Source organism: Sorex araneus, chromosome 5 (assembly GCF_027595985.1).
Source record: "Sorex araneus isolate mSorAra2 chromosome 5, mSorAra2.pri, whole genome shotgun sequence".
In the NCBI taxonomy this organism is placed as follows: Eukaryota; Metazoa; Chordata; class Mammalia; order Eulipotyphla; family Soricidae; genus Sorex; species Sorex araneus.
In genome coordinates, this window is record NC_073306.1 from 653,765 (window position 1) to 673,487 (window position 19,723).

The 19,723-nt window shown below is 69.4% G+C and overlaps 3 protein-coding genes across 6 annotated transcripts; 1 reads left to right on the top strand and 2 right to left on the bottom strand.

The window, feature by feature from the left end:
• Window positions 1–59: 59 nt before the first annotated feature.
• MORN1 (MORN repeat containing 1) lies at window positions 60–11,428 on the bottom strand. 4 transcript variants are annotated; one of them, XM_055137801.1, is made up of 14 exons: window positions 11,353–11,428; window positions 10,995–11,066; window positions 10,620–10,718; window positions 10,361–10,471; window positions 10,099–10,189; window positions 9,807–9,894; window positions 8,505–8,601; window positions 8,133–8,243; window positions 7,300–7,423; window positions 7,087–7,199; window positions 4,758–4,870; window positions 4,643–4,686; window positions 3,569–3,609; window positions 60–2,790 (listed from the first exon to the last, which is right to left on the bottom strand). In XM_055137801.1, the coding sequence occupies exons 1-14, from the start codon at window positions 11,426–11,428 to the stop codon at window positions 2,612–2,614; spliced, it is 1,359 nt and encodes a 452-aa protein (XP_054993776.1). In that variant the 3' UTR covers window positions 60–2,611. The 4 variants fall into 4 exon arrangements, with proteins under 4 accessions (XP_054993776.1, XP_054993775.1, XP_054993778.1 ...); XM_055137800.1 differs by having other exon boundaries at window positions 4,643–4,689; XM_055137803.1 differs by lacking the exon at window positions 3,569–3,609.
• A 261-nt stretch (window positions 11,429–11,689) lies between these two features.
• On the top strand, window positions 11,690–16,003 carry RER1 (retention in endoplasmic reticulum sorting receptor 1). The gene is made up of 7 exons (XM_055137825.1): window positions 11,690–11,845; window positions 12,432–12,519; window positions 13,384–13,488; window positions 13,927–14,026; window positions 14,565–14,643; window positions 14,981–15,116; window positions 15,316–16,003. Exons 2-7 carry the CDS (start codon window positions 12,439–12,441, stop codon window positions 15,403–15,405), a joined length of 591 nt encoding a protein of 196 aa, XP_054993800.1. The 5' UTR covers window positions 11,690–11,845; window positions 12,432–12,438; the 3' UTR covers window positions 15,406–16,003.
• On the bottom strand, window positions 15,745–18,076 carry PEX10 (peroxisomal biogenesis factor 10). Its single transcript, XM_055137819.1, has 6 exons — window positions 17,926–18,076; window positions 17,768–17,848; window positions 17,290–17,690; window positions 17,028–17,203; window positions 16,811–16,949; window positions 15,745–16,618 (listed from the first exon to the last, which is right to left on the bottom strand). The coding sequence occupies exons 1-6, from the start codon at window positions 18,035–18,037 to the stop codon at window positions 16,550–16,552; spliced, it is 978 nt and encodes a 325-aa protein (XP_054993794.1). The 5' UTR covers window positions 18,038–18,076; the 3' UTR covers window positions 15,745–16,549.
• Window positions 18,077–19,723: the final 1,647 nt, after the last annotated feature.

Consider the following 19,723-nt stretch of genomic DNA (forward strand, 5'->3'; position numbering starts at 1 on the left):
TCTCCCCTCGTACCCTTGGCCCTGGCAGCACCCCCCCCCCCCCGCCTTTGGGGCGGGACTCAAGGACTTGGAGAGAACTCGAAGGGCCGAGTGGCCATGAGGGGCTGGCCCAGGTGGCGGTTGGTGGAGGCGGGTGAGTGAGCATGTGGGCCCCCCTCCCCGAGCTGCCCTAGACTTCGCCCCAGAGAAACCCAAATTGGGGAGGTCTCGGCATCCCGGATGTGGTGGAAGGACGGGTTTGCGGGAGCCCTGGGCTCTGTCTGACCCCTTGGCCTCTGCACAGCGCCTGTGGTCAGGACCCCTCAGCAGGAAGCGGAAGTCACCCCATTCGGTAGCCGCCAGGGCAGTGCCACGGCCCCAGAGCCTCTCCAGAATCCCTCCTGCCCTGTGCGCAGCCAGGTGAGGACGTGGGAGGTGCTTGGGCCTGCGACCTGGGGCTGCGGCCATCTGTGCCCCGGCCTTGCCAGGCCGGGGGCTGCGTAGAAGGGACCCCCACTCTGGAGCAGGTGGCTCCGCTGCAGGGGGCGGGCCTGGCTTCTCGGGGCGCCCGGGGTGCACAGGTGTCTGGCCAGCTGGACTCGGCCCCGGCTCCTTTCCTGCCGGCAGCCTGGCCCAGCCCCATGGCTCTCCTGCTGCCACGGAGGCCTGTTCCGGAAAGTTCCAGAAAGGAAGTGGCGACCAGGTTCAGGCTTGGGGTGGGCCCCTAGGAGGACAGTGGACCCAGGCAGGGGAGAGTGTGGGTGCATGCGCTGCCCCCACCCAGAGGGGCGCAGAGCTTGCCCCCCGGGCCCCGCTGGGCTGGCAGGCAGACGATCAGGCCTGTGTCCACGGGCTCGTGGCCAAGACACTCCACAGCAGGCCGGATGTGGGCACAGGTGGAGTCAGGGCAAGGCCCAGGGTTGCCCTGGGGAGGCAGGGTCTGCGTGCATGCATTTGGTGCAGGTGTGTGGGATGGACACGTGGAGAACATGCATGTCAAGTATATGTGTTGGTGTACATGTGTGGGGGGGAAGGCCCGGCAGGGAGCAGTGAGGGGGGTCAGTCAGCCCTGCTCCCATGGGCGCTTCTGCGGGGTCTGCCCTGCCCCGTCCCCTGTGCAGACACTGCCTCCGGGTCTGCAGAGGCGCTGGAGGCTGCCCCCACTCGAGGGAGCACCTTTCGGGGGACGCCAGGGATGCAGATGGGGGGGTCATGACAGCGGCCTTGATTCCTGGCGTGACACAGCCCATCCTCCCCAGAGCCCCAGCATGTGCTGGACGGAGGGTCCAGGACAGCGCAACAGGGGGCGGGGGTGCAGACCCTCGCCCCAGCCTCGCCTCACAGCCCCAGTTAACCCTTCCCCACCCACCCTCGCCCCCTTGGCCAGTGTCTGGTGTCCCCAGCTCACGTGGTTGAGTCCCATGACAGCCGCTGGACCCACAGCCCACTGGGCACCGTTGCTTCCTGGCCCAAGCTGAGGCCCTTAACCCCGGTGCCCCACACTTCCAGAATGGCTGTTAGGATGGACCGGTCACACTTCTACAGAGACAGTGCACACCAGCTGGACAGTCCCCCGGGCCTGTCCCTGCACACTACAGGCTGACCCTCCTCACTGTCAGGGCACTGGCCCTCAAGCAGGGTCTCTGGCTGCAGAGACCACGGGGGTCCACCTGCATTCCTGGAAAGGGTGGTTGGAGGGCCACGGGCAGGGCCTGTCTCTCACAGACCATTCAAGGGGGCATTTTTGTCCTGAGTCCCTGTCTTCGGGGGTCCCCACGGGGATGTAGGGGTGCTGCGGCCCTCAGGCTGGCCTTGGCCCCTCACACAAGGCGCAGGAGCCTGGAAGGGGCTGAGCCCGAGCCCGGGGGCAGGTTGCAGGTGGCATGTTGGCCAGCCTGTCTGCCTGTCTGTGCCTCCGAGCCCCCGGGCTGCCTGCAGACTTTGACCATGACGCCCGCTCTGCACGTCACCCCAACATCACTGCCGGCAGAATGCTCTCCAGGCCAGAGGAAGGAGGGGAAACTGAGGCTCTGACCCCAAGGCTGATGCCCTCCCAGGGCAGGTCCAGTGACCTCCCCCAGAGACCCCGGCAGATGTGCGGCTCAGAGAAGGGCTACAGGCGCTTGGGGGCTCCGGCTCGTGCAGCCTGCGGAGCCCTCAGCACCCTGCCTTTCTACCACTCACGGAGCAGGAGACAGGCTGGGGTGGGCTCGGGGCTGCTAGGAGCCTGTTCATCTCTTTCCCTCGCCCTCCCCGGCCAGCCCCTGCCCCCTGCTCACAGCCCTGGTGTGCGGCTCAGGCGGGCGGCGGGCCAGCACAACAAGCTATGGGCATGGACTCTGCCAGGAAGCCAGGATGCCGTTGTTCATTTCATTCCTGCTCACGGCGCCGGGTGCACTCTGGGGTGGGCACTGGCGAGTGGGCATCGCCCCGGCACTGCCCAACCACGGCTGTGTTGTGGGGGGGGAGGCGGGTGGCAGCCGGGTCGGGGGCAGGGGACCAGAGAGCCCGCGTGGGGCCACAGGGCGGGGCCCGGTGGAGGGGCTTGGGGCACCGCGGGACAGCGGAGGCCACGCTGTCGGGAGCCCCCAGAACGGCCGTGGACCGTGTGGTGGAGGGCACTGCGGGCCCCTCAGGCTGGGCCATCAAGCCAGTCCTCCTGAGCAGCACTCGGGGGTCTCTGAGGGGGCGTCCTGGGGGGATCCTGCTGCCCCTCTGATGCGGAAACGAGGAGGTGCTGGAAGGCGGGGGGGAGTGTGCGGCCGAGGAACGGGGGGCTGGTCACATCCTCCACCTTGATGACGTACTCGCCTGGGGAGGAGGCTGGGGTCAGCCCTGCCGGGACGGCTGCCCGCCCCCAACACCAGGCCACACGCGCCCACCCGGGCCAGGGCAGGGCCAGGGGCGAGCCCGGGCTGTGGGAGGCCTGAGCCCTGGGACACCCCCACTCCGTGGCTGAACCTGGCCCAGCCTGGGGGCACGGCGTGGGCACGGGGGGGGGGGGGGCTGGGGCCTCTGCTCCTGGCGGCCAGGGGCAGCGGGTTGAAGTAGGGCGAAGGGAAAAGCACTTTTCTCCTCCGTCACAAACTGTCTGCAGAGCCCGAAAGTTAGAGAGGCCGTAAAAAAGAAAATAAGAAATAACAAAAGTGCGGTAGCCACGGAAACCGCCTCCCGCCGCCGCCGGGCTGGCACGGGAGCCTGGAAAATGCTCCCGCGGCCCTGCACTCCGCCAGGAATGCGGCCGCGGCCTCGAGGGCCAGGCGGCTCGGCTGGAGAGAACATTCCAGCGCGTCTGCAAAACAGGCCTCGGCCCGAGGGCCGCGTGCGCGGGGCACGGGCACATTCCTGCTGCCGCCGTCCCCTTGTCCACCGGCCTCGGCCACCCGGCACTCGGGAGCGCCCCCTGGTGCCCGAGAAGGCAGGAGGGAGGCGGGACTGGGGGCCGGGCAAGCCCTCGGCTGCCAGGGGCTCCCCCAGCACCACAGCCCGTCACCCCACTCTGGGGCCAGGCCCTTGGACCCCCACCACCAAGCCTCATCAGGCGTTGGGGACAAAGGAGGTGCCCCCAGCCCCGGGTCCAGCCCCGTACCTGGGAGCACTGCCGGTTCAGCCAAGGTGCCCGTGTCCAGCCTGGGGAGGAAGGGGCGCGGTGGGGGCCCATGCCACCTCTGGGCGGGCCAAGCCTCTGGGGGCCAGGTGGAAGAACCTCCCTCCCCAGCCGGGGGCAGGCCCTGGGGTCCCTCCAGCCAGCAGGAGGAGGGGTCCGGAGTGACCAGTGCAGTGGGTGGGGGGCTGGGTCCCGTGGCACGGTCCTGTGTGGGGCCCCACAGGGACCTGCTGGTGTGCCCAAGCCCCGGATCTGCCCCAGCGTGACGCCCGTCCCGGGGCTGCCCTCAGATGCTGGCCGAGGCTCCAGCACCACTGGATATGGCCTGAGGGGCCCGCCCCAGTCCCCTGAGGGCACACCCCAGCACCCGAGGGCTCAGGCGTCTGAGGCAGCTGCGCCCCTTCCCTGGACAGGGCACACAGGTGCCTCAGAGCCGCTGCCGCCCTGGGGACAGTGAGGACGTCACAGGAGCTCGGGCCTGGCCCTTCCCTGCTGCCCCAGGGTGTCCTGGGCCTCCCAGTGTCCACTGCCCAGACGTGCAGGCACGCCTTGGCTCTGGGTGGGCTCTGCCAGGCAGCGGGAGCCTGCAGGGAAGGGTGTCCGTCCCGGTCAGCTCTGGCAGGAGGGAAGTGGCGGGGGTGACAGAAGTTTCCAGAAGCTCAGCGGAACAGCCTCCCGCACCCACCATCCCCCACCCTCCTCGGGGTCCCTTGGACGGAACGGATGCCGGGCCCCGGGGGGCTCCGGGTGCCCTTGGGAGGGAGGACCTTCCCAGGGAGGACTCTGGCCCCCGGCCTGCGCGGGAGCCGGGCCGAGGCGCTGAGCACTGAGCTGCCGGTTCTGATTCACAAGCCCGGCTGGGCCGTGGGGGCGTGCGCCCTGGAAACGCCATGGAGGGGGCGCAGCCTCCAGTGTTCCCGCGCCCACAGCCTGACGTCACCCGCAGCTGTGCCGCTGCGGCCCGCCCCCTCCCGCACGCTCTGCTCCTGGGGGGCCCCAGCGGGGAGCGGGGGGTCCGCCCAGCCCCCAATGCTGGGAGATGGGCCCCTGTCCTACCAGCCGCGTCCCGGGGCTGTGCTCGGAGGGTCCTGTCCCGCCGCCTTCTGGAAGAGAGGGGCGCTGAGAGGTGGTCCCAGGGCCCCCCCACCCCCGCCCAAGGTCAACCGCCTACCTCAGGGGCGCTTCGGAAGAAAGGCACAGGGTGGTGCCCGGCCGGGGGGGGGCCCAGGCGGAGGTGGTTGAATTGGGCACAGCCGTGCCGTGCCCGCTGGCAGTGCCGCGTTTCTGTCGGGGGCAAAGGGGTTTCCAGAGAATGAGCATGAAGGTCCCGAGGCTCCTGGGCACGGCGGGAAGCGGAGGGCGGGCGGGCTGCGGGGGCACAGGCGGGGCTGGTGGCCCCTCTGCTCTGCTTGGGCCCCGGGAGGCTCTCGAGGTAACTGGGGTCCCACCACCCTGCCCTGTCCCTTGCAGGGGCCCAGCTGTGCCGGGAGGTGGAGGCCTGGACGTCGAGACTGGCTGGGGCATGCCCACGCCCAGGGCTCCGTGTCCTCCCCACATGGCCGGCCCCTGCCCCACAGTGTCATCACACCAGGTTCTGGGGTCCCCAAGTGTCCCTGGAGCACCGTCAGCTCCTCTGCACACAGCCCCCATGGGCTCTGGGGCACAGGAGCACCCGGCTCGGCCCCTGCAGCTTCCGCCGCCCCAGGCCACAGGCACCAGCCCTGGTATCCCCCAGCTGCCCGAGGCATCCCCTGCCTGCCGTCACCTGTGTGGGACGAGCAAGGGGAGGGCAGAAGCTGGTCTCTGCCCCACAGGCGCTGCCCAAGAGCCTTGGAGAGGTGACCGCCGGGGCCCGCAGACCCGGTCCTTGTGCAGGGAGATGTTGAGGCAGGCAGACACATGCACACGCCACACACGCGCACACATGGACAGCAGCCCATGACACATGCAAACACACCTGCGTACAGCAACACGGATGTGCACACACATGCACACACGCGTGAGCAGCAGCCCAGGAGCCAGGTCACGTGTTGGCTGAGCCCTCACAGCTGCGCATCGGGATCCCCCGGACCCTGCCCGACTGGGCCACGCCGCCTGGGGGGGGAGCGCGTCGTTCCCGGTTCCCGGCCGGGACAAAGAGCCCCGGCATGCTCGGCTCCCGCAGGCTCCTTCCTGCCTGGGTCCACGGCGCGGGGCGGGGACTGGCAGGGCGCCAGGAGCGGCACTAAATTGGGGTTTCTGCCGCCCCCGCCCCTCCTGCGGCAGCTGCCCGCGCCTGCTCGGCTGAGCAGGGCCCGGGGGCCAACGGCGCCCCACCCGGGAGGGCTCCTGCTGGCGCTCGCCTGGAGGCAGCTGGGGGGTCCCTCCGCCCCGTCTCCCGGGCCCCGCTGGGCCTGGCCGGGCTCCGGGCCAGCGCATGCAGCTGTCCGGGCGGGCCAGCAGCCCACGCTCCCCACTGCCTTGTGGGGTGCACACATCTGCCCGGCACAGGCCCTGCCCACTCCCCAGGGCAGGACCCCTCAGCTGAGCCCTGGAACCCGCCCCTCGGGCTGCTGCCCCCAGCGGGACGCAGAGACTCCCACAGAGTGGGGGGGGAAGCAGGCCTGGGGGCAGGACCCGCGCCCGGCCCACCGGCCCCTCCCGCTGCCCCATGGCTGGGCCGACACGCAGGAGCCGGTCATCCTTCCCACAGGGCATCGCCCCAGGAGAAGCCCCGTGCGGCCTGTTCCTGGGAAAATGGGCTGCACAGATGCGGCCAGGCGCAGGCCCGGGTCCAGCGCCTGCTGCCCGCTGAGTGTCGGGCACGACCCAAGGCCAAGAAAGCCAGGCCTGGGACTAGAGCGACCAGATGGCGGGAGAGCACTTGCCGGGGCCCCACGCAGGGTCCCCGAGCCACACCAGCGGCGACCCCTGAGCACAGAACCAGGAGGAAGCTCCGAGCACCACAGGGTGGCCCCAAAAACGAACAAAGAGACCCTTAAGACCCCATACCTGCCCCTCTGCAACCAGCCAGGCAGGGTCAGCTGGGAAACCTCCCAAACCCCCACCCTGGAAGCTTCTGGAAATTTCCCACACTTGACTGGCAAGATGAGGAGGCAACAGGGAGGGGCAAGTGGCCCCGGCCACAGACTCCGGCTGGCGCCCAGGGAGCAGGGCACCCCCCGCGCCCCCCCAGGCAGTCCCGGATGGCCCCTCGGGCACCCAGATCCACAGGATTACGGGGTGGGGGGCAGGGACACACCCCAGGCCGGGAGGCAAAGGCTGGCCTGCAGGGGAAGGGCCGGCACCACAACCCACAAGAAGGCACAAACCACCCGGGAGCCCCAGCCAGTGACAGGAACACGAGCAGAGGGGACAGTGCTGGCCCATCTGTCACCCACGTGGAGTAGCACGCGGAGAGCCCTACTCACCAGGCCTCCCTGCCCTCCCTGAAGGGGCCTCCAGGACCTGGGGCTCCTGGACAGGGCACCGACACCTCCACTGCCCCGCCCTCTACTCACCCGGCAAGGGGCAGGGGGCGGTCAGTGCTGGGCGCAGGTCCTCCTGGTCCGCGCTGGGCTCCGGGTCCCCGGCGGCTGGGCTCCCCAGAGGGTAGGGGATGCACTGGAATCCGCTGTGGGGAGGGGCTGCTGGGGGCACAGGGAGCTGGACCTGCAGGGGGCCCAAGGGTCCGGGCCACGAGGGGGCTGCGGGGTGGCGCACCGCACACTCACAAGGGGGTCTGGATGAGCGTGTCTGGGGGGCCTCCGTGCACTCTGAAGAAGCTGACCTCGGAGTGGGCCGGGAGCTGCACGTACCTGACGCCGGCCGAGACCCTCAGAAGCCGCCCGTCCTCGCCTGCGGCAGAGCAGGGCCTCAGGGCACCCACCGAGGGGCAGGGCATGGCGCCCCCAACCAGGGCAAGCCGAGGGCGGGTTGTTTCCACGTTCCAGGCTGCGGCCACACCGGGGCACTCGGGGATCACAGAGCATGGGGGTGCGGGGGTCCCCTGGGGCGGCCGGGGCAAGGCCAGCACCCTGCTCTCTCGCGGCTGCCGGCATGGACCAGGGAGGCCGCTGCAGCCCAAGCAGGGGCACAGCGCGAGGAGGGGGCCCTGTCTGCCCGCTGTCCCTCACGGGCTCCCAAATCTGCAGACGGGCCGCCCTGTGCAGCCCGTGGGGGTGACGGCTGCCTTAGGGCCACCAGGGGCAGAGGTGACCCCCGTGAGAGGGGACGCTGTGCCACACGGCTGAGGCCCGGCCCGGAGCAGCTGCAGTGACAGGCCCAGCAAGTGTGCTCACACCAGCACACAGGCTCCTCCGTGGACTCACACCCACAGTGCTTCTCCATGGGCTCACAAGTTGCAGTGCTCACCCACACACGTGTCCTCACTCATGCACAAACATGCTCACACACACAGGCACACGCATGTACACACACATTCCCACGTGGATAGCATGCAGGCACACAGGCACACACGCATGCGTACAGACACTCCCGGGCTCCTCAGCCGGGTCCCCCACAGGGTCTGGCCTGCACCCCTCTGAGCCCCGCGGGCCCTGCTCACCCCTGGCTGTGTCCCCACTGTTCTGCTGCAACTGGACCCGCAGTGAGAAGGCGGCATCCGGGCGCAGGGTCAGCAGCCTGGGGCCGAGCACCACCATCCTGACGGATTGTTCTGGGGGCCAGGTACCCACAGCGGATCGTGAGGGGAGGGGAGCACACGGCAGGGCAGGCGGGGAACCTCTGGTGCCACCTGTCGTCCCCCCTCCTGGAAAGGGACCCCAACTCCCAGGGGCAGGGAGCTGAGCACTGAACCTGAGGGTGTGTAGCGCCGACCTGACGCCGGCCCTTCCTCCTGGACTAGTGGGCGGCGCCACGCCCACCTCCTACAGGGCGGGGGCGGGAAGGGGGCCTCTGCAGGCAGGTCCCCACTTACCCACTGGATGCCCGTTGACCCACAGGCCATGGTAGGTGAGCCCCGAGCAGTGGGCCAGGCTGCCCAGGCCACTGAGGACTCCGCAGTACCACTGGCCCTGCGAGAGGAGGGGTCAGGTGTGGGGGCCCCTACCCGCTGCCCACACCCTGCTGTGCCCCACTAGGGTGCCAGGCACCCCCACTCCGCTGACGTGGCTCGACAGGAAAGGTCCCTGCGCCTGTGCCGGCTGTTCCCAGCTCAGGGTCCAAACAGGGTGGTCCCTGGGCGCCGCGGCACCCAGTCTGGAGACAGGCCTTGGTCCGGAACCAAGCGTGCGCGGACCGGGGATGGCTCTGCCCCGCAGCAGGGCGGGTCGCGGCTGGGAGCAGAGCGCAGGCCGCGCTGACCCCCACCTCGGGGCGCGGAGCCCTGAGAGCCAGTAGCTGTGGGCACAGGGTTTGAGGGTGGCCGGCCGGCCGGCCCGCCCGCTGGTCACCTGGCCGACTGCTGGAGAGGCGGTGGGGCAGCAGCCCGGCCCCGCCCCTCAGAAGGAGGCCCCGCCTACAACCGGGCCCCTCACGAGGCGGTCCCGCCCACAGCCCTGCCCACCAAGGGCGACCCCGCCTACAACCCGGCCCCTCACTAGGAGGTCCCGCCCACAGCCCCGCCCACCACGGGCGGCCCCGCCTACAACCCGGCCCCTCACTAGGCGGTCCCGCCCACATCCCCGCCCACCACGGGCGGCCCCGCCTACAACCCGGCCCCTCACTAGGCAGTTCCGCCCCAGCCTCGCCCACCACGGGCGGCCCCGCCTACAACCCGGCCCCTCACGAGGCGGTCCCGCCCACAGAACCGCCCGGGAGCGGCGCCGGCGCCCCACGAGCCGCGGGGCTGTGCTGCCACCTGGTGGCGGCAGAGGGCACCAACGCGGGGCCCAGACTGCTGCAGCTGGGAGCCTGAGGAGTTGAGGGTCCCTGGGCAGAGCCTGCGGGCGCGTGAGCCCCGTGTGCGGAGGAACCCGCAGCCTCTTTGGGCTGCCCATGGAGCCCCGACGCAGGACACAGCTGCCCAGTGGCTGCAGTCCCCCAGGAAGCGCTGGCCTGCAGCCTGGAAGGGACGAGGGACAGAGCCAGCTCAGTCCCTAAGGACCCGGTTCCGCTCAGCGTGGGGACACGGCTCTGGCCGCCCCCCACCTCCTCACACACGCAGGATGCCAGCTGGGGGAGGGTGCTGCCCCAGTCGGCCATGTTGGGGACCCCGGAAGCTGCTGCTGTCAGAGTGGGGTGCGGGGTCCCTGCGGGGTCCCTGCGAGGTCCCCGGTACCTGGTAGACGGAGCCATCGGCACAGCGGAGCACCCCGTGGCCCTGCTGCTGGTCCCTGACCCAGTCTCCTTCGTAGCTGTCACCATTCCTGCGGGACCCGAGCTGCTGGGGCCGGCCCACGCCCTCCTGCCCAGCCAGCACCCCAGGGAGAAGGGGGGCTGCCGAGGGTGCCCCCGGCTCTGGAGAGCAGATCCAGGCCCCTCCTCCTGAGAAGCACCAGGGCTCCCCCACCGGGGCAGGGTCTGCCCACGAGGCCCACAGACAGGGCGGTGGGCGGGAGGGTCTCACTCACCGGAAGGCCATGTGCCCCCGGCCATGCCGCCTGTTCTCATGGAAGGACCCGCGGTACAGCTGTCCCAGCGTGTCCTGCAGGAGGCCCAGTCCTGACGGGCCGGGGTCTGGTCACAGCTGCGCCCCAAGGCCCTGCACGGGCACCCCCGTGCTGAAGCCAAGCGCGGGCGGGCTGGACCTGCTGACGGAGCCCGCGGGGCGCCCTCTGGGCCACGGCGCACCGCGGGGACCCCGGGCTTGGAAGGCGACGTGGGCCCCCTTACCTTCGCGCACGCCGCGGCGGAACTCCCCTTCGTACCATCCGCCCGCTCTGTAGGTGACGAGGCCGCGCCCGTGAGGCTCCCCCAGCACAAAGTGGCCCGAGTAAGTGTTCCCTGGGGACAGGCCACACGGGCCTGAGTCCCGAGAGCGGACCAGCAGCTGGCCTGGGGCTCTGGGGTCTGCCCTGGGCAGCAGGCGGGGTCCCGGGGCCTGGGCGGGCACGGCGGGACCCGCGGCAGTGGTGGCAGGAGCGCCGCTGACCTGAGGCGGCCCAGTGGCGGCGACCCTCTCCCGAGATCTCCCCGGCCTGGAAGTCGCCTTCGTAGTAACTCCCGTCTCTGAACAGCAGCTTCCCGCGGCCTGGCAGAGGGTCCGGGCAGGGCGCTCGGCTGTGCCCCCACGCTCCCGGGACGGCAGAAATGTCTCCCACACGTGCCTGGGTCCCAGCACTGGCGCGGTGGGGACACACAGCGCGCGCGCGCCCGGGGGCGCGGGGCGTGGGGACGCTGGGCAGCGGGTCAGACCCAGGCCACGGGCGCGGGTCTCCTGGGCCTGCGTTGCCCGTGGGGAACTACCAGCTCGGCCTCACCGAGGCGAGCCGAGCTGGGCCCCCCCAGCCCCCGGGATCACTTTTACCGTGTTTCTTTCCACCTTTCCATTCCCCTTCGTATCGGAAGAAAGAGTTCGGGTACACGTAGACGCCGTACCCTGCAGGTTGAGGCGGGCGGTGTGGCACCCGGGGCGGGGGCGGGGGCTGGGCTGCGGGGGCGTCTCCGGCCCGCGAGAGGCGACCCCTGCGCCCGGCCGCCGCCCCTGGAGGCCCGCCCGCGCGGAGCCGCGGTCTGGGGAGGGGGCGGGCGCACAGAGGGGCGGGCCCCGACTCGGGGACAGCTCCTGCTACCCGGGAGCCGCCTCCTCCCTGACCGCACAGCCGGGCCCCGACAAGCCTCCTGCAGCGCCGGATCGCAGCCCCCGCGGCCGGGCGAGCCGTTACCGTCCCGCGGTGGCCGGCCCTGCGGCTCCGGGCGCTGCCGCTTGGAGCTCGGGTCTCGCGAGCCGGCGGCGGCCATCTTGCCGCTAGCGGTTCCCTTAGCAACCCCAAGCCCCTCGACCATTGGCTCTCCGTCTCCAAGGGGCGTGACCTCGGCCATCCAATGGGTGATCGCAATCTCCGGAGCGGAGCCGCCGGGGCCTGGAGCCAGGAGGCGCAATGCGCTTGCGCGGAGACGCACTTCCGCCGTGACGCTCTTCCGCCGACCGTCCCGCCTCCCCCACCAACGGCCTGGGCGCCCGCGCCGGAAGCGGAAATGGTTGGAAGCCTGCGCCCCGCCCCGCCGGCCATCTTGGGCGCCCGGAGGCGGCGCCGCGCAGGACGGAGCGGAAGTGCCGTGTGCAGCTTCGCGACGAGCCGAGCCCGGCGCGGCAGCTTGTCCGCGTCCTGCTGCCCGCGGCCTCGAGCCCGCGCTGGGCCGCAGCGGAGCCGCCAGGTGCGGGCGGGGCGGGGCGGGCGGGGCGGCGCGGCGCGGCCGGCGGCGGAGGCCCCGGGCCCAGCTCGGAGCCGCGGTACTGACCGGGCCGAACCGCGGGGCTGACCGGGCCGAGCTCGGAGCCGCGGGGCTGGCCGGGCCGAACCGCGGGGCTGGCCGGGCCGAGCTCGGAGCCGCGGGGCTGGCCGGGCCGAGCTCGGAGCCGCGGGGCTGGCCGGGCCGAACCGCGGGGTTGACCGGGCCGAGCTCGGAGCCGCGGGGCTGGCCGGGCCGAGCTCGGAGCCGCGGGGCCGGCCGGGCCGGTTCCGGTGCGGGAGACCCGGAGGGGCGCGTGCCCGGCCGTCCCGTCCCGAGGGCGCCGAGCGGGCCGTGCGGGGTCCGCCCCGGCTGTGCCACTCCCCCGGCGCAAAGGGCACCTGCGCGGAGCTCGGGACGGCCCGTGACGTGGCCGGGCCGCCCGGGCCGAGCTAGGAGGGGCCCAGCCCAGGGATGCTGTGCCTCCGGGCAGGCCCCGGGGCCCGGGGTCGCGGCAGAGGTGCGGGTCCGCCCGGCCTCCCGGCCTGAGCTCGCGCTCTTGTCCTTGCAGGTGCAGAATGTCGGAGGGGGACAGTGTCGGCGACTCGGTGCACGGGAAGCCCTCGGTGGTGTACAGGTTCTTCACGAGGCTCGGACAGGTCAGCGCCCGCGGGGCGGGGGCGTGGGGGGTGTGGTCCTTCCTGGTGCTCTCCGCACCGGACCCGGCCGGTGGGAAAAGGCAGGAGACCCTGTACTCGCAATTGGGGGGTGGGGGCGGGGGTGGACGCGGGTCTCTGGCCCCGCGCATGGGCTGTGCTGAGTTTGGCGGCCTGCAGGGCCTGGACACAAGCCAGCACTGGGTTCTGGCCTCGCTGAGCAGCTGCTTCTGGTTTGTTCAGAAATAAAAGTGTTGGATTTTCTGATTGCAAAAGAAGTGTCTGCATGGAAACCCCGTGTGCTTTGCATGCGGGAGGCCTGGGCCCACCAGCCGGAGCCGCGGCTCTGAGAGACAAGTGTTTGCAGAGCCCATGTGACTCCAGGGGCTGCAGCTCGCGTGTGTGCACGGGGAAGGGTCGGGCTACGCTAGTGCTTGGGGTCACCTGCGGGGATTGGCCACTCGCAGGAAGCTCTGTGACGTCTGTGCTCACTCTGTAGCTCCTTAGGGAGCTCGGGGTTTTCATGGTTAAACCAGCGAATAACTTCCCGCCAGAAGCATGGGCGGCTGCTCGTGTGCTTGTCCCTTTGCAGCGTGCCAGCCTGCCCGGTAGGCAGAGCCCGGCTCTCCTCCGTGGTCTTGTCTGGGTGGCCCTGTCGTGCTCGCAGCCGTGGTGCTGCCCAGGAGCTGGGCTGCCTGCCGAGAGCGGGCCTGGCTTGCACTCGCTTGCCTCACACTCAGACACTCACATTCACACGTTCTCACACTTAGAGCTTGCACGCAGTTAGGCGGACGTTCTCGTACTCAAGACACATTTCACCTGTACACCAGCACGCTACACGCGCTCACGCTCTCTCGCTCTCTCTAGATCTATCAGTCCTGGCTGGACAAGTCGACACCTTACACAGCCGTGCGATGGGTGGTCACGCTGGGCCTCAGCTTCGTCTACATGATCCGGGTCTACCTGCTGCAGGTGGGTGCAGAGCTCGTCGCGGTTGGTCAGTGCCTTCCCATCGCTGCCCCCCCAGCAGCTCACTGCTCACCGCTGGGCCCGGCTCCTGCCCAGGCTCGGCCCGGTGTTTCTAACCCCATTCTTGGGTTCCGGATTTTCCAGTTCTGGATTTCTCTTGGGCAAAGGTCCCCAGCTGTCCTGGCAAGCTTCTTGATGGGAGAGCGGCTTCTGGCAGGGGCCCAGCTGGTGTCCTGCAAGCTTCTCTGGGACCCTGGTCTGAGGACTGGGCCGGGGTGGGCCTGGCCTGTCCAGTTCTGCCCTCCCACCGCCCCTTGATCAGCAGCTGGGTCCTCGGGAGGCCCAGTGTGGGCCCTTTGAGCTCTGCACGGGCGGGTGCTGCTTTGGCATTGGCCCAGGCAGGCGGGAGCCAGGCGCTGACTGGCGGCCTTTGTCTCGCAGGGCTGGTACATTGTCACCTACGCTCTGGGCATTTACCACCTCAACCTCTTCATTGCATTCCTGTCCCCCAAGGTGGACCCGTCCTTGATGGAGGACTCAGGTATGGAGTGGCCTGTGGGTGAGGGGGTGGGGTGGGCTCTGCTGTGGTCTCCCCTGCAGTCATGTGTTTCTGCAAAGAATTGAGAAGCAAGCGTGGGGTGGCGTCGGCCCTATAACGGCCATGTATGCTGGGCCCCTTTTGGTGGGAGAGGAGCGGGCCAGTGCCCTGGGAAAGGGGATGGGGCAGCAGGGGGCTCAGGGTCCTGTGCTGCTGCCCATAGCTGCTGCCTGGACCCCTCAGGCCGCTTGGTGTTTCCGGACAGTGCGCACACCCGGGCAGGTGGGCTCTGCCGCCAGCGGGGTAGACACGAGGGGTTCTGGGCGGCCCTTCCCGGGACTGGGGTCAGGGGAGAGCAGGCGGGCGCAGAATCCAGACCCGCTGCTGGCCCGATGCAGAACACTGCTGAGTTTCCAGTGCAGTTCTTGAGGGTGTAAAAACTTCATGAGGAAACCCTAGGGGGGCTGAAGGCACTGCGGGACCCCTGGGCAGGACTCGGGGAGCGCCAGGCCCCGGCAGACGGTGCTGTGCCCAATTCCAGACGAAGGCCCGTCCCTTCCCACCCGGCAGAATGAGGAGTTCCGGCCCTTCATCCGGAGGCTCCCCGAGTTTAAGTTCTGGTGAGTGGCCACGGACGGGGCGCAGGGCTTCACACCTTGGGGGCAGCGGGTCCCGAGTCGCTTCGGGGCTGCCAGGAGCCCCTCAGCTGGGCAGGAACTCAGCAGGCTGAGGTGAGTCTGCCTGACCCCACCTTGCTGTGCTGGGCTGTCTCAGCTGCTCAGGGTGGCCCTGGGAGGGTGTGGGGGCCATCTGGTGCTCTACTCAGGCGAGGCAGGGCTGAGGCGAGCACCTCGGCCCAGAGCCTGCTCTCTGGCGCGTGCGCCTTAGGGGCAGCTTTCAGGGTGGTGGGGGTTCCCCAGGACCTGGGCTGCAGGGGCTGACTGCACCTCTCCACAGGCACGCGGCGACCAAGGGCATCCTGGTGGCCATGGCCTGCACCTTCTTCGAGGCCTTCAATGTGCCGGTGTTCTGGCCCATCCTGGTGATGTACTTCATCATGCTTTTCTGCATCACCATGAAGAGGCAGATCAAGGTAGAGCACAGGGGGCGGGGACAAGGCCGCAGGGACAGGTGACCACCTGACTCATCATGGTCACACCCACTGGGGGCTGGAAAAAGCTTGAGCAGCAGCGGGGGTGCCACCTCCCCAACCCTCCCCAGAGCATGCAAACACCTGTGAGGGGAGCTGGGCACTTGGTGGGGAGCCAAGTGACGCCTGTGTCTGTCCCCAGCATATGATCAAGTACCGGTACATCCCGTTCACGCACGGCAAGAGGACGTACAGGGGCAAGGAGGACGTGGGCAAGGCGTTCGCCAGCTAGACAAGGCACCGGGGCCCTGGACACGACCTTTCTCTCCACTAAAGTAGTTGATTAGGAGGGAGTCGGATTTTCTCTTTACGAAGGAGCTTCGATTATTTGTAACTGAAATAGCAGGTCCTTGAAGAAACTGGCCTCTAGATGGAATCACATTTATTCTCAGTGACGCTCAGGCTCAGCAGGCGGGGTGGGCAGGTGGGGGCTGGGGAAGGCAGTGAGCCCGCGGGAAAGAGTCGGGCAGTGCCCACCCGGCCACCAGCCGCCTGCTGGAGGACCCCACCGGAAAGCGTGCTCATGATGTGGACAGCCACTGTTGGAAGGACTCAAACTCCACCACCACAATTGCTGAGGGCCTGGGATTATAAATACATACTATATTTTAATTGACGTGGTTCGACACGTTTCTTTGACCCATGCAGAGGTTGCTTTTGAGCAGTTTGCTCCTGTCTCGTGTCCCAGCCTTCTGTAGGACACGGGCTGGTCTCAGCTCCCTGGAGATGTGATGCTGGCCTGCATGCCAACTTTTTGATAAAATGAAATTCTTTCCAGCATTTAACTCAGTGACTTTTCAATTCCACCCTGATTAAAGAATATCCCAGTCTTGTGCGTCTTTCTCTGCATCACCAGGGCTCTGCAGGACGTTTCCCGATGTGCTGCCTGACATCAGCTGCGGTGATGCTCGGGCCATGCAGGTGCAGGCTGCTGGGCACTCAGCACACACAGATGCAGCAGACCCTCCCTGGCCCATCAAGTTCCTGTGCCCACCAGGCCAGGCAGACCGGTGCTCAGGCTGAGACCCACAGCTGTTCAGACTAAGGGGCTCTGGGGGTTGTACTCAGGCCCCACGGCCCCGGCTGTACCATGACAAAGTGCATTTCTGGCAGGGTCAAACCTTCCAAAAGCCAGACGTGCTTTAAGGAGGCCCGTGTTTGTTCCCGGCTACCCCACAGCTCCCAAACCAAACGTTGCCAAGTCCATAAAACTAAAGGGGCTCAGTGGGTGCCAAGCAGAGGGGTGTGAGAGGAGACGCGGCTCAGATGGGAGCCAACCCCTTTATTTCCCACACCCCTTGCTGAGGTGGGAAGGGCAGAAACCAACTGTCACGTGACAGGAAGTTGGGAAGAAGCAAGTGTCCAGCCGGGTGCCCTTAGCGGTAGTGCCGCAGGTACACGAGCTTCTGGGGTGTGAACTTCTCCCGGCATAGGGGGCACTCCGCCTGGGGGAGAGGAAGAAGAGGGCCTCTGGAGTCACCAGGGACCTTGGGCCCCGCCCCGAAGCCAGCCGGCTTCCTGTGCCCTACGCCCCAAAAAGGTGGTTATGGACTTGGGAACCCCGGGGACCACCGGGCCACCGGCAGGCCCTCCCCAGCCTGCCAAGAGGGCCAGGAGGCTGGTTCCGCGAGGCCCACCTTGGTGTCGCACCACTGAGTGATGCACTCCCAGCAGAAGAGGTGGCCGCAGGGCGTGGCGGTGGTGTGGCGCCGCTCCTCCAGGCAGAGAGTGCACACGGAGCCCCGGGCGGCCGCTCTGCTGTCCTCGGGGTGGCTCCTGCGGGGCCGACGCTTCAGCACCCACCGCAGGGCCAGAGCCCAGAGCCGGCCGCGCCACCCTCCACCCCGCACGCACCTGCGCAATGAGCCTCTCCGGGCCAGCGGCCACTCTCTGCGCGCGCGCTGCCGCTGCCGGAGCCCGTAGAACTGCAGCCCCAGGGCCAGCGCCAGGTGCAGCAGCGACAGCAGCCCCAGCAGGCGGTAGCTCGCGCGGGCCCTGGGGTCCTCGGCGAGCAGGTGGGGCATGCGGAGCTGCCGGGCACCGGGGCACGGTCACCGGCCTGCCTGCGGGAGGGGGAGCCCGCCCCCTCCCAGGGGCCTGGGGCGGGAGCACTCACATAGGTCACTCCCGTGAGCCTCTTGGCCAGATGGTAGAAGGCACCTTGCAGGTAGAAGCAGGCCACGTGTAGGCGCTGCAGCCCGTCCAGCCCGCGCCGGAGCCCCGCCAGGGCCTGCAGGAGCAGCCTCCGGCGCGGCTCGGCCAGGCCGGCCGTGCAGCGCTGCAGCCAGCGCCGGGCCCCCGCGCGGCCGCGCCCACCGGGCCCGGGGCCGCCCAGGGAGGCGCGGCGCGGGTCGGGCTGCAGCGCCCGCTCCAGCTGCTGCAGCGCCCGGCCCAGCAGGTAGGGCAGGACGCAGTGCAGCGCCACCAGCAGCCCGCGGCGCAGCGGCGACGGCACGCGGCGTCCCGACGGGTCCACCTGGACGATGCCCACGTACTCTTCCCCGAGCGTCTGGTAGCCTGCGGGACCGCGGAGCGGCTGGAGGGGGTGCCCGCGCCCGCGCCCGCGCCCCCCGCCCGCCGCCGCCCCCCGCCACCTGCGAGCGTGGTGAGGCCGAAGTAGGCCACGTCGGCGAGCAGCTCCAGCTCCCTCCTCCACTCCAGCCACCTCCTGGCCCCTGCGAGAACACGGGTCGGTGGGCGGCGCCGCCCAGGCCGGCCGCGGGGCCGCGCGCGGGCCGGGGCGCGCACCCACCCGCCAGGCCGTGCACGGCGCCGCCCGCCGCGCTGCGCAGCCCGCCGCGGTAGTGGTCGTCCTTCTGCGCCGCGCGGACCACCTCCGCGGGCCCGGCGGCGGCCAGCGCCATGGCCGCGCGCTGCCGGCGGCCCCTGATGACGCCGCCGCGCCCGCCGCGCAGATTGCGCGTCACGGCGCGGGGCGGGGCCAGCGGGGCGGGGCCAGCGGGGCGGGGCCGGCGACGGGGGCGGGGCCTGAGGGCGGGGTCCTTGTGTGGTCCTCTGTCCTCGGTCCCGCGTTTGTCTGGTCCGCTTTCAAGCGGTCTCTTGGGTGAGCCTCCAGAGCCAATCTACTTCACGGACAGGGAAACCGAGGCTCTGCGACTTGGCTGCTGCCAACCTCATAGCAGTAGGCAGCCGCGCGACCCACAACAGGGACCCCGGGAAGGCTGGGGTCAGTGGTGAGCCGGCCAGACTCGCCCTGCAGCGACCCCTCTACCTCTGCCCGGTCTGGCTTGGCAGCCCGGCTTTGGTGTCGCTCAGCGCCCCACCCCCAGGCCCGAGAGGAATGGGCAGCCTCACTGCATCCGCAGGCGGCTGTGCCCGAGGGGAGGCCGCGCTGCCAGGGGCGGCAGGACCGGGCACACCGGAGGGCCTTCTCTGGGGGGCATGGGACGGCAGCCCAGGAGGCCAGGTCGGATGCCGAGTTTGACGCGTGCCAGCAGGTGGCGCCATCGACCCGTGCGCACACCCTGGTCGCAGGTTAGAACGAGGAGTTTGAGAGTGACCCCAAAGAGTGGCCCTCCTCCTGGGGTCCTCCGTGGGGTGGGCCTGTGTGGAAACTGCTAGGCTGGTCGTGGCCCCGGTTCACCTGCCCACCCTCCCATCTGGGGCACATGCAAGTTGTGGCCTTTGCTCATGGTCTGGGATCTGGAGGGACCCAGATTTAGGTTTTGGTTGGGGCACACCCAGGGGTGCTCACGGCTTCCTCCTGACTCTGCACTCAGGAGTCATTCCTGGTGGTGCTAACGGGATCAAACCTGTGCGGAGCTCCAGGGCCAGTGCCACCTCCTGAGTGGCTGCAGTCTTGGCAGTGGCCACAGCCTCTCTCCTGCACCACGGGGCCAGAATCACCCTGTCTGGCCTCTCCCTTGGCCAGAAGGTGGGGACAGAGTGACAGCGCAGCCCACTGGAACCATCGGGCTCTGCCTCCGGGCAAGCTGCCCCTCTAGTCACTCCTGAAGGATAACCTGCTGTGTCCCAGCTGCAGGGTCCAGGCCTCTGCAGTGGCCAGTGCTGCCCAGTGGGTGCGTGGCCGCCCTTCCCCTTCTCTGCAGCAGTGCCGCGGGCAGATGGGAGAGTCCAGTCTGACCGTGCAGGCGCTCGCTCCTGGTGGACGCAGTGCAGACGCCAGGCCTGTGGGCTAGGGCTGGAGCCTTCGCCTTATCAGATGCTGGCCACACGGTGGCCTGGGGTGGCCATGTCTGGGAGGGATGGGGGCAGGGTGGGTGCCCCCAGCAGGAAGACACGTTCCTGTCAGGACAGGTGTTCGAAAGGAGCCAAGCCTGGCGGGGGGTGTCTCTGGGGTTGGAGTGGGCACAGGGTCCCTGTGAACGAGCTCAGACGTCAAGCTTGGGGAGGCTGCCAGGGTGAGAACAGGACCAGGGTGGTACCCTTGTGTGTGCTGCCACTATCCTTAGCTGGCCTGCTTGGTGACTAAGGGCTAGACACAAGGAAGAGGCAATCCAGGAGGATTTCTTAAAGGAGGGGCTGCAGAGGAGGGGATTCGAGGACAGGAGGGAAAAGACCCCACAGGG

Bases quoted from the DNA above. Each gene is read 5' to 3' on its own strand.
- MORN1 (XM_055137800.1), bottom strand. From the start codon at position 11,428: ATGGCCGCCGCCGGCTCGCGAGACCCGAGCTCCAAGCGGCAGCGCCCG. The intron at 10,719-10,994 runs GTAAAAGTGATC...ACCCTCTGCCAG, and splicing joins GAAAGGTGGAAAGAAACACG to GCCGCGGGAAGCTGCTGTTC. The intron at 10,190-10,360 runs GTAAGGGGGCCC...CCGGCCCGTCAG, and splicing joins CCGCCGCGGCGTGCGCGAAG to GACTGGGCCTCCTGCAGGAC.
- PEX10 (XM_055137819.1), bottom strand. From the start codon at position 18,037: ATGGCGCTGGCCGCCGCCGGGCCCGCGGAGGTGGTCCGCGCGGCGCAG. The intron at 17,849-17,925 runs GTGGGTGCGCGC...GTGTTCTCGCAG, and splicing joins CGCCGTGCACGGCCTGGCGG to GGGCCAGGAGGTGGCTGGAG. The intron at 17,691-17,767 runs GTGGCGGGGGGC...GCGGTCCCGCAG, and splicing joins CGGCCTCACCACGCTCGCAG to GCTACCAGACGCTCGGGGAA.
- RER1 (XM_055137825.1), top strand. From the start codon at position 12,439: ATGTCGGAGGGGGACAGTGTCGGCGACTCGGTGCACGGGAAGCCCTCG. The intron at 12,520-13,383 runs GTCAGCGCCCGC...CGCTCTCTCTAG, and splicing joins TCTTCACGAGGCTCGGACAG to ATCTATCAGTCCTGGCTGGA. The intron at 13,489-13,926 runs GTGGGTGCAGAG...TTTGTCTCGCAG, and splicing joins TCCGGGTCTACCTGCTGCAG to GGCTGGTACATTGTCACCTA.